The 12289-nt window shown below is 39.5% G+C and overlaps 1 protein-coding gene across 1 annotated transcript; it reads right to left on the minus strand.

Moving 5' to 3' along the window:
* Positions 1-1164: 1164 nt before the first annotated feature.
* LOC307265350 (guanine nucleotide-binding protein subunit alpha-14-like) lies at positions 1165-11879 on the minus strand. The gene is made up of 7 exons (XM_080047051.1): positions 11755-11879; positions 10131-10315; positions 9432-9586; positions 5756-5884; positions 5207-5336; positions 4979-5132; positions 1165-2060 (listed from the first exon to the last, which is right to left on the minus strand). The coding sequence occupies exons 1-7, from the start codon at positions 11873-11875 to the stop codon at positions 1870-1872; spliced, it is 1065 nt and encodes a 354-aa protein (XP_079903177.1). The 5' UTR covers positions 11876-11879; the 3' UTR covers positions 1165-1869.
* Between the last annotated feature and the right edge of the window lie 410 nt (positions 11880-12289).

A 12289-nucleotide genomic window follows, 5' to 3' on the forward strand; every position in this document is an offset into this window, starting at 1 on the left:
GTGCGGGATCCAGTTCAGGTGCATTCCACATTCCTTCTGTGTATGGGAGGTGCGTGGATGGGCAGGTTCCTGACTGAAATGCAAGATTAGTTTTTCTGTAGACAGACAGCTAATGTGTATCTGCTTACACATCCTTGCTCCAATTGGCTGCTGAATTTTAAACTCTTTGCCCACAATGAGGTAGAGTGCAAGGGTTGAACAGCCAGGCATACCATCAACGTGTCTTTTTATATGTAGGTCAATTGACTCTACCTAAAACACTAATGACTGTATTGTAGGTCAAATACTACCTGAAGAGAAAGACTGAGAGGTTTTCCATAGAACAAGGTTAAATGCACTTCCACAAAGTGTATTTTCAAAAGAATGGTCAAAAATTGAAATAGCAGAGGCCAAGATACATAGATACTTTTTCTCTACAGAACCAAAAACTCTTATTTATTTCATTTACTCTAGTGTGCTGGTTAGAGCCCCTATTTCTCATACTCTACATCTCTAGATGGTAACAGAGTTTCTGTTACGAAATCCAATCTGATCATATAAGCCTGAAAGCATCACCATTACGCAGCTGTTTTTCACACTGTGTAGTTTCCCTCAATAAGGGTAAACTGAACGGAAAATGAGTGAAATTGGTGCAGTGCCCACTTAGTTGAGGCATACAGTAGGTTTATCACAACAGAGATTTAAAATGATCCTGATCTAATATGGATGCTATTTCTTAAACAAGACAACTTTTTATTTATATTATTTCATATTAAAATGTTATAAGTTGTGAATTTAGCATTCTTGTATGACTGAATAAATAATTACTAACAACTCTTGATAATGTACCTACAGTTTATAATTGCAGATAAACAAATTATTAAAAAGCCAAAACCCACTATCAACGCATAAGGCCGTTATGTTTGTCCATTTTGTATTCTGTAGAAACCTGACGGTGCAACCTGCTCTTATGCATACAGTATATAATACGCTGATTCTAAGGTAAATAAACATTGTTTTATTTTCAAGTGATTATACAATCATTAATAAATACTTGTGAATATAACACTCAATTTCTACCATATTTGTTCTGAAAAAGTAAATCCTAAACCCTGCACTCTTGAATATGTATTTGCTAATAGTCTATAGAGAAATACCTCAATTTAATAAGAACATTTTCTGTTGATTAAAGCTGGGGTATATGATTTCTGATTGATCAAAGTTAACATGAGCTGACACTTCAGAGCGAGGCTCCGATTCTCTGTTCTTATTGGCTGTTGGGACTGTCCATTCACTTTGGCACGACTTTGTTGATGTAGAGCATGTCAGGGAGGGACCATAGGGGAGGGAAAAAAAGAAAACAAGTGGAGCGGTTGAGGTATTTGGATTCAAATATCTATCCCAACTGCCATTTTCTCCCCAAATCCTCCACCCCAGCTTTAAGTGATTTTACCCAAAGAAAACACAAACCTGCATAAGAAAATGCTAAATTCTTATCAAATATCTCATTGAGCTGAAACATTTAGAAAAATTAATAAGCACCAGGGATTAAGGATTGATTCGTCCAAAAATATAATCCATAAAGAAAATAGTTGTCACTTGCAGGTCTAGTGTATAATGGCGTCATGTGTTTGGCTGGATTGTAGAACGGTAGATAAGGTTTGGATCTGGAAGGTTTTTGTCTGCAGTTGTCCATTTCTCTCCCATAGCATTAGAAAAAAAGAATTACCTGACACTTCTGTCTGATTGTTTCTCGTTGATGTATTTCGACAAGTTGCAAACCATCAGCACATAAAAAATACACATTTCTATTAAAATTGTTACAATATTTGACTGTCTCACTCCTGGGGGGGAGGGGGGGCACCACCAACTTTGTTTTAAGAAAACTCCTTATCGGAGGCCAAAATTGGAAATGTTTTCAATTAGGATCATATCTTTAACGTCTTTGAAGACGTGCCGGATGTTCTCTGTGTCCGTGGCGCAGGTGAAGTGTTGGTAAAGTTCTTTAGGGTGCCCGTTGTGACAGTCCTTGTACATTTGGTAGATGAAGTTTCTAGCAGATGTGGCGTCACACTGAGGCCCTGTGAAGGTGAACAGGGTCAACATTAAGAGGAAATCTGTGAATGGGCTATATCCAAACTCACAACCTTATTAAGCAAGCAAAATGGTTATTTAAGCTGACTTCCTGTCAGTGACTGCTGTAAGAAGTCCCCTCCCTCATCCCTACGTCACCACATTAACGCACAGTGTTTTTCAAGCAGCAAGTTATCTAGCTAAAAACTATAAAAAACAAACATTGAGTACCGTACTTTCCGTACTATATGCCGCACTGGACAATAAGCCGCAGGTGTTATAATGTTTAATTACCATATGTAAGAGTTCGTGCACAGAGGGGATTGTCGGGAAAGAGATGGCTGCTTGAGGAAGCTCCCACATTTCAACAAACAAGTTGCATATTTGCATAACGTATGTAAGTGTTACCATTTTGTGCAATAGTAGCTACTAGGGATGGGCACGAGTGTTTTCGCTACTCGTGTGATCGCTTGCATTCCTCGAGGATCAATCATTCCTCGTTAAACTTTTTTCTATTTTTAGGACGCAACGCATCTGTCTACAGAACAACGGTTGACCGCAATAAAGCGCTCAATGCTTATGTCAAACAGTCACAGTTGCCATATGATATTAAGGATTTATTTTCCACAAGTTTAAAACACATTTTCCTAACTGAAAGTAATTAAATAAGCGGGCCACAATTTAAACCGATCGAGTAGGTCTGCGGTGGAGAGAGAAAAAAGAGAGAGAAAAAAAGCATGGGCTGTAGTTGGCTAACATTCAAAATAGACATTTAAAATAAGAAGGGCAGCAAATACAATACAATTATTGTCCTACAATCTAAACACATAGATAGGCTAAATAACTCACAAAAGCAGTAGAAGTAGTAGGCTAGTATATCCAACCGCGTAATGATCACTCCTGTCCGTGACTAATTACCGCGACTAATTCCTCGTTAACGGAACGTTACACCGTCGGTTTTTGAATCTCAATCCTATATTCCATAATAAAGGCTTCTTAAATGTCGTTTGCTCGAATGTGCCCGAAGTCAGCCTGGCTTCTTTACGTGATTTTCCAAGTTTTCCAGCACCGCATTCAGCTCCGCGGTGCTGTGGAGACCACACACTGGCTGCGCTGCACGGAGGTGGCAGTTATTTGCGGTTTCTGTTTGACACAACGCTTAGTTTATTTAACTTGGATCAAAATATTTAATTTTGTTAAACTTTATATCCGTTTTGTGCCGTTTTGTACACGTATATAACATTTTAAAATAGGGGCGGCCGGCCGGCCGGCCTAAAGGCTACAAACACTCAAAAAAACAAAAAACTATTTTCCTCATCCACCAATCGAGATCATTTGAAACGAGGAGTACTCGAGTACTCGATTACTAACGCCCATCCCCAGTAGCTACAGAATATATACTGTGCTGTGTAATAACAGGGTCGAAAAACGGGGAAAAAGTCGCGGCTTGTAGGCCGAAAAGTACGGTAGGTTTTTTTCTTTTCGCAGATGTGAAGTTGAACATGGTCAAAATTGAGAGGGAATCTGTGTATGGGCTATGTTTCAAATCATACTCTTGTTAACCCATTCATTTCCCCTAATATAAAGGACACTCAGTATACAGTACAGTGTGTCAGAACCTTTGAAGATCTTGTCCTGATACCTAACAAACTATCGAAAACAAAAGGATATTCAGTTCTAAAGACATATACCCAGGGGGCAAAGTGATTTTATGGACATGGAGCGTTGTAAAAGGTTGTTCACCAAAAATGACATCTAGGACCTTCCACGATCACAACCTGGGTGGACAACCTTGTCAACAAGCTGCTGGAAAGCTACAGCGGGCCGACATAGCAAATCAGAACCACTGTTTAAGTAAATGGGGGTGAATGGGGATGGGCTAATAGGGATTTTTTTAACTTATAGATATCATTATGAAACTTTGCCAGTTGATTACTGACATTAAAACAAAAACTTTTTGTATTACAGTATTTTCGAAAATGTTTAAATAAATATGAAAAATCATCAATATCTTACTAATGATGCGTAAATTTGCATATCTGCAAAGCCCCAAAATCTAGATGTTGGAAGAAAACAAAGTCAATTTGTTTTTAAATTTTGAAAACAAAACAAGTGTCCAACTGCCTGAAGCCTTTCCTAATCACAGTTCAAATTTGATCAATAACCCATAGAAAATACATTTTTTACACAGTTACATTTCATGTGCTATGGACCAAAAGTGTCCTTTTGGAGTCTCCAGCTGGTATTTTAGGAAACGGCTAGACATTCCCTTGGAAAAAACAGTGTAAAAAATTCATTTTCTATGGGTTATTGATCAAATTTGAACTGTGATCAGGAAAGGCTTCAGGCAGTTGGACACTTGTTTTGTTTTCAAAATGTAAAAACAAATTGACTCTGCTTTTGTCCAACATCTAGATTTTGGGGCTTTGCAGATATGCAAATGTACGCATCATTATTAAGATATTGATGATTTTTCATATTTATTCAAACGTTTTGGAAAATACTGTAATACAAAAAGTTGTTGTTATAATGTCAGTAATCAACTTGCAAAGTTTCATAATGATATCTATAAGTTTAAAAAATTCCCTTATTAGCCCATCCCCATTCACTTAAACAGTGGTTCTGATTTGCTCTATGTCGGCCCCCTGTAGCTTTCCAGCAGCTAGTTCACCAGGTTGTCCACCCAGGTTGGGATCCTGGAAGGTCCTGGATATCATTTCTGGTGAACAACCTTTTACAACGCTCCATGTCTGTTTTTCCAAAAAAATGGTTTTTGCCCCCTAGGTAATAATAATTTATTTTTGTTGATGGACGAATCGATTAACAGTTTAAGCTCAACTCTGAATACGAAGTATGATGCAGTAAATAGTAGATGATCTCAGCTGTGGATGCTCTTTAAACACATGCAGAGAAGAAAGAGACTAACCAGTGAAGGCAGGGAAGAAGGTTGCCATATGAGAGTGTGCGATTTTCTCCTCTAGCAAGTCTGTTTTGTTCAGGAAGAGGATTGTGGACGTCTCCTGGAACCAGGGATATGAGAGGATGGTCTTGAACAAGGCGAGACTCTCTACCAGTCGATTCTGAAAGAAGAAGGCCAACAGTCTTAGACAAGAGATGGATGTATGGAAACATTAGTGAATGCTTTTGACCTCACATCATTCTCGCTCTCGCAAAGGACCAGATCGTACTCGCTGAGCGCCGCCAGGAATATAATGGAGGTGACGTTCTCAAAACAGTGGATCCATTTCCTTCTCTCTGAACGCTGGCCACCCACATCCACCATCCTACACATAACACATAACAAATAAAAATGTGCTAGACAATTGAAGGATAGTTATATCATTCGAGAAATGCGCTTACATTTTCTTTCCCAGTTTCCAATCTTCAAGCTAAGCCAAAGCTAATCATGTTTTTCACACCCAGGGTCGTATTTAGAAAACCGACATTTGACTAGTATCAGTCTTCTCACTTAACTCTCCCCAAGAAAGCAAATGGGCATGTTTCCCAAACAATCAAACTATAACTTTAACATAAGCACTTTTTGAATTTGTGATAGTGCTGAATTATTTTAACCAAATCCACAATTTTCCCTCGGTTCAAGTTTTTAATACGTAGTCAGACAGGACATTCTGGGGTAGAGATCGAAAAAACCTGGCAACTTTTTAACTTAATCAGTAATAAAAAGCACAATATCCTACGGTACCTGAAGATAACTGCTGAAAGGTCAAAGGGGTATTCTATGATCCCTGTGGTGGGGACCCTGACCCTCAAGATGTCCTGCAGGGTGGGGATGTAAAACAGGGCTGTGATCCTGTCCAAGTCACTCAGGTAACTGAAAAGTTAACACAAATTGATCAAGTTTTATATTCTGACCGCATCAGAAATAATGTCAGACAGAAATTTCAACATCAACCATACAATAAGTTATTTTTCTAACTTGGCTCAGTTTTTCACTTTGGGAATTGCCTTGGCGTGTCCACCTACGGAAGCTCCGATAACACCAGGTATGTCAGTGACAGCCCGGTTGAACTGTCCTACAGGGCCCGGCGGTTAACCTATCACAATCGACCATCCCCTCTAAACCATTTCTTGCTTTCTTCCTGTGAAAAGGCTACACAATCTAACACAGTTACTGGCTATCAGCCTGGATTACCTGAGAAAGTCCTTCGTGATAAGTTCATTCACTTGCTACACAGTATTTTCTGAGCAGTGTACAGGTAAGGGCGAGATGCTACTCTCGCTTCCCTGTATTTGATGAATGGTGTCTTTTGTTACCGTGAAGCTTATATCCTATGGCAAGCCTACTGGGGTTCAGTTTACATTAGTTGGTTAGTTTAGCCCATTGGTTCTCAATTATTTTCTGTCATGCCCCCCCTAGGGGACAGACATTTTTTCGCGCCCCCCCCTAAATTGAAATGCTATTGAGAACCTGCTAATATTTATTTATTTATTTATCTGTACAAAACCACTGTATGAGTTTCTGGCACGAGCATTATGCATACAATCACCTTATTATCAAATTAGATAACAAAAATTAGCTGAGATAACTTCTGCAGCAAAAACATTCAAAGTTCAGTTTATTAGCTCAATTTGTAACATTTAAAAAAGACTGCTCAGTCTGTGTGAATCTCAGAGCAAATGATTAACTGAGGTTTGCATTTCATTCAAAAAATTTTTTTAAGTGTAAACATAGTTATGGTGGTGTTTTTGTATTATTATAGGCCAATAGGCCTTCTGTGATGCGATAACCTATAATTCATTAATATTATCATTAGTCTTGCTTGATTTCTTTTTAAATAGCCTACAGAGACACTTGGAGACACATGTGGACATTTATTTACTGCAAATCGCGGCCTTTCGCGCGGATATGACCATACACAAGCATCAATATCCCTGCCTGTCAGGAAGCACCGCAAAAGCCTCAACTAGCACCCATCAGCCACAGGACTCACCAAGCTGTGCAAACATGATGGAGGCGGAATCCCATCCTCCTTCTAAACAGCTCCTACAAGCAGTACCTGTCTGCATGAATGAAATGAGCTGGTACTTGTTCAGTCCTTAAAAGAGTAAGCTTCCCCCAATGGACAACTGTAAACTGGAGATCCACCAAACGGGAGAGCTTGGGCCGGCTAAACCCCCAGCGGTTTCCATGCCCCTGCACCTCTGTGAAATCCATTTAAGCCTATAAAGGCAGTGTGGCAAAAGTTTGTGTTACCCAAAACAGTGTTGCTCGTAGCGTTAACCACAGGTAAGCGTGTGAATGATTTTCAAGTGTTGTCAAACCGTCTGTTGGAGCCATTTAGAGGTTTGGTAACACTTTACAATAAGGTACACAAAAAAAGAGTAGTTACCCTTTTAAAAAGGGTAGTTTACCTTTAGGAGTAGTAGTTTACCTTTAGTAGTAAACTACCCTTTTTAGAAGGGTAACTACTCTTTTTTTGTGTACCTTATTGTAAAGTGTTACCAGAGGTTTTTTGTGTTTAATATATTTAAGTAAATACATTTTTAGTTTATGGCTTAAATTATGATTTACGAATTACAAAGTGTATGAAATATTAATCAAATGTTTATTCATATGTATATTTATGCATTTTGTTTGAATGTGGTGATTAGTATTTTGTGTCACCTGGGGTGTCGTGCTCTACCTTGAGCCTATTGGAGGCCCTCATATAGGGGAGGGATTTTGCTTTTGTTCAGGTTTGGAAGGCAGGGAGCCAACAGTTTTTTGACCACGTTACCACATTAGTTCATATTATTTCACATTGAAAATTATTTTTTTGTATAGTAAGAACCCTGTTTTGGCCGCAAAATCAGTGACATTGTTTGGAGTTTTTATGTTTATTATTTCCTGGAAAGTCAACCGGAGTTATTGTTTAATAAATCACTCAACAGCAAGTTAAACTCTCTCCGTGCGTGCTTACCAAAAGGACGTGTGTCGGACTATCTCTGCCTAAGGAACCAGTAGAGTGAACAAAGGGTTCGCCATTTCACCGTCTATCCTGCTTGCAGTTGGCTCCAGGGCTCTCCAAGGTAATCTGCGGCCCAATGCAGCTTTTTTGCCTAGGGTGGTGGAGTCAGCCAATAGGTGTCTCATAGTTGAAATATCAGCCTTTCACCAACCTCCATTCAGAGACTTAACTCAGTTTGCCCAGTACAAGCTCTACATGTGTATGCAAGTCAGTCATAAGCTTTAAGGAAAGGAGACCAAGGGCCTATCCGAATAGTCCAATCTCCTAACCTATGAACCTATACCTTTACCCCTAAGCATCATCGGGGTTAAGGAGATATGAAAGGTGCTTCCTATCGAACAAGGGAAAAGACAGCACTATTTCAAATGAATTCGACTCCACTTTTCCTAACCGACGTCATTGCGCGACGGCGAGTATTGCTGACGTGAGTCAGTAGCGTGAAACTACACTATTCTCCGAAAATTGACTACAACAAGCGCTCGTTTGATCCATGCGTTCTTTTCATATTGATTTTAATTAATCAGGTTGTCGCCAACAGAGTGAGAATCACTCCCATATATCCCAATTCACATGTGGAATAAAAAGAGGCTACACTTATGTTGATGTTGAAATGAACTGCCCCCAGTAACTTCATTAAATGTGAAGTTGGTATTTTATTTTCTTATGGTGTAAATTATGTGCTACGAAAATAACTATTATGATGTTGGTCTTTTATGAGTTCTTTATTATCTTAATGGGGGAGGGGAGGGGGGTATTTTGTTTTAGCCGAGTTAAATCTTCCTCTCTTCTCTTCTCCTCTCCTCTCTTCTGTTTTACCTCTCGTTCGTATTCGTGTAGAGTCGGTAAACTCCGGCGGTGGCCTGTTGCTTTAAATCTTGCCGCTGTAAAGGATTATGGGATACCACTATTTCCTTTCCTTTAGCATAGGTTGGTACGGAGTAACCTATGCTAAAGGAGGGTTAAAGGATGAATCGAGGCTCCTTTCCTATGCCTTTCCTAAGCATTTTGAGAATTCGGATCACCTATCTGCCGAGTACGTCCGGGTCATCTCGATAGGAAAGGAAATTTCCTATGCTAAAAATACTATTCGGATAGGCCCCAACTGTTTGTGTCTTGGGCCATTCCTCATAAAGGCAAGTCTTTTGCACAGCAAAGGCTGTCTCCCTAATAAGTCCCAGGGGCTTTAGAGGGGATGATTGACTATGAAAGGTACAGGGGGAGGGCCCTGTAGCACAGCTCCACCTGTCTGTCACTTACAGACATGGTGAAATTAGATCTTCCATCCTTGGGGATTCCAATATTGCAATACCTCACATTAAAGTTGAGTAAATTAGTGCAAAAGGTCACACTGCAATGGAATTAATTCTGTGAAGGAGAATTTCCGGTGTATTAGCAACATAAATATCTCACTATTTGGCAGAGTCCGATAACTGGAACTCCCTCCTGCGGTCGTAGCACCTTTGAACACCGTGGTCGTTCCACACTTGCCTAATGGCATCCGCCTGCCAAGTCTCCAATTTGGCCACCTGGTTGACCTCCACCTGAATCAGCTTCTCTGCAAGACTCTGACACACACACACACACACACACACACACACACACACACACACACACACACACACACACACACACACACACACAGGATTTTTCTAAACATAAATCACATTATTAAGAGACTGTTTGGAGGATGAGAACTGCAACAGAATTTCATCTAGATCTACATGGACTTTGGTGGCACCAACAAAAACTCTTAACAGAAGCTGAGTTAACCACTTTGGTCTAGATATCTCTATGACTATTGGATTTATTTTCCATTTTGTACAGACATTAATGTCTCACAGAGGATGAATCCTAATGACGTTGGCGATCCAATGGCTTAGGGTGAGCTTGCTGGTTTGATCCCCCGCACCGGAAAGGAGTGTGTTATTTGTAAAAATAGTATTAAATGTGCATTTCCAACACCATTCTGTCCTTAAGCAAGGCACTTAACCCCGACTGCTCCAAGTGGTAACTTGAGAGGGGATATGTGAAAAGACAAGTTTCAATGTGCCTAGTCTAAATTGACTAACTTAAGTTTGTCCTTAAAAAGAACGCTGTACAGTTTCTCACATTGTTCTCTTCATCCATGTAGTCAATCTGTAGGGTTCTCATGGCATAGACCAGTGCCTGGATGGCTGTGACTATGTTCTGAAACACCAGCCGAGTGAAGCCTCTCCTGTCAACTTCACTGTATCCACTGCCATGGATGATCCTCATCTGTTTGATGAAAGTGCTCTTCCCGCTTTCACCAGTCCCTATAGACAAATGAAACCAGACGATGAGAAATTTAAATAGGATCAAAGCAATGCCAGAAATATGACATGCACAAAAATCAAAATCCTTTCAACATTATTGATGTTATTTGCTTATTTGCTTTTTAGGGAGCCTATTGTTACATCTGGCCAAGGACTGCAGATGGAAACTAGCCTTCTGGCTAAATCTGGCATATTTACAGAATTTTTTTTAATTTAAAACATCATTCTGTAGTATCTATGGACGTATTAAAAAAGGTTGTAGCCAAATGGCAACCTCCTCGACTTCCACATGAAGCCTATGCGGAAGTGCAGAAAATTCAGTTTAAGTTAATGGAGTATCAACTTGAGGCTAATTTTGATATATATTGTTTCATCTGGTGTATGTCTAATTAGCTTGCACTTTGCAGAGAAAATAGACCAGATGCCGGCTGAAACCATCACTGCAGATTGGGAGCTACAGAATATGTAGAGCCCCGAAAGCTTGCCTGGTAGCCAAGTTCCTTAGCTCTTAGTGTGCAAGTTCCGTATCATCAAGCTAGATGGCTGTGTTTCCCCCCTCAACCTCACCTCTCCTTCCTTGTTTGAATAGACAGGAACAAGCAGCCTGTAGGCTACAGGGAAATGCAGGCTTCATTTCCACTCTATAGAAAACCTATGCGTGATGTGATGTCACAGAAGTGGCTCTTTTATACTGTACAAGCTATGGTTGTGGCTGAACAATAAAGCGGCAACAAAATATAACAACAACAACATCTTCAGAAAGCGAGAATAGAAAAGTTTTAGTTTTAGTAGTTTTTTTTTATCAGGCGAGTAGGTGTTGGTGAGAGGGTGCTTGTACTGTTATAGTGATATAGGCAATGGTAATCACAAAAAAAGACTTAAAAAAACTTATGTAGTAGGTTATTCATAACTATGTCGTAGTTATTAAAATAATAACAAACAAAACTATAGTAGTTACTAAAAAAAGCCTTTGTAGTAGGTAATGCATAACTATGTTTATAACAATAACAACAACAAAATTCACTTTTACAATCCGAGTTCATTACAAGAACAAAAAACTAAATAATTTATATAATTAAATTCTCCATAACTATTACCATGAACACTTTTTCACAGGCTATGTTTTAATGGTAATATCCACATTATCATTGAAACTAGTTATTGTCCCAGCTGCTATACGGTTTTACAATGCGCAAAAATAACTTTGCACTTTCCTAGTATTTATTTATTGTATTTACTGCATTTTATCTTTTTAAGTATGTAAGCTATCTGAGGAAATATGTGTTGTTATGTCTGTCTTGAAGCTGTTGTGGCACTGTCATTTCCTGTAAAGGATTATTAAAGGATCTATCTCTCTACCTGTCTGTCCATTTGTGAGTTGTTACTGTCTCAGGAGGTGAGACACTTATAAGTCAATATCAAACTATTCTGACACTCACCTAAGAGCAGCAGCTTCAGCTCCCGGTAAAATAATCTTTTATCCCTGCGGAGCTGCTTCTGTATTTCTCGGTGAATCTTGAGACTTTCCTCTTCCTCCTCAGAAAGGCAGCACTCCGCCATTGTGGTGAAAGTGTACGAGCTGCTTTGAGATGAACTGCACCACAGCTAACTAAGGATTAGAGAAATGAATGGACAGTGATTTTTTTTCTCAAGGAAACTGACTTTGAGCAGTCATTCTTCCTTGTGTGGGATCCAGTTCAGGTGCATTCCACATTCCTCCAGTGCATTGGACGTGGGCAGAGGGGCAGGCTCTTGACTGAAAGGCACGATTAGTTTTTCTGTGACAGCTAATGTGTATCTGCTTACACATCCGTGCTCCAATGGTCTGCTGAATTTGAAACTGTTTGCCAACAATGCAGCAGAGTGCAGGGGTTAGAACAGCCAGGCGCAATACAGTATATGAGCAACATGTCTTTTTATGTGTATTTTCTCTATGCCAGAAACCTAATGACATCATTGTAGGTCATATGATAT

Source organism: Ammodytes marinus (genome assembly GCF_949987685.1).
Source record: "Ammodytes marinus genome assembly, chromosome: 18".
NCBI classification, from domain to species: domain Eukaryota; kingdom Metazoa; phylum Chordata; class Actinopteri; order Uranoscopiformes; family Ammodytidae; genus Ammodytes; species Ammodytes marinus.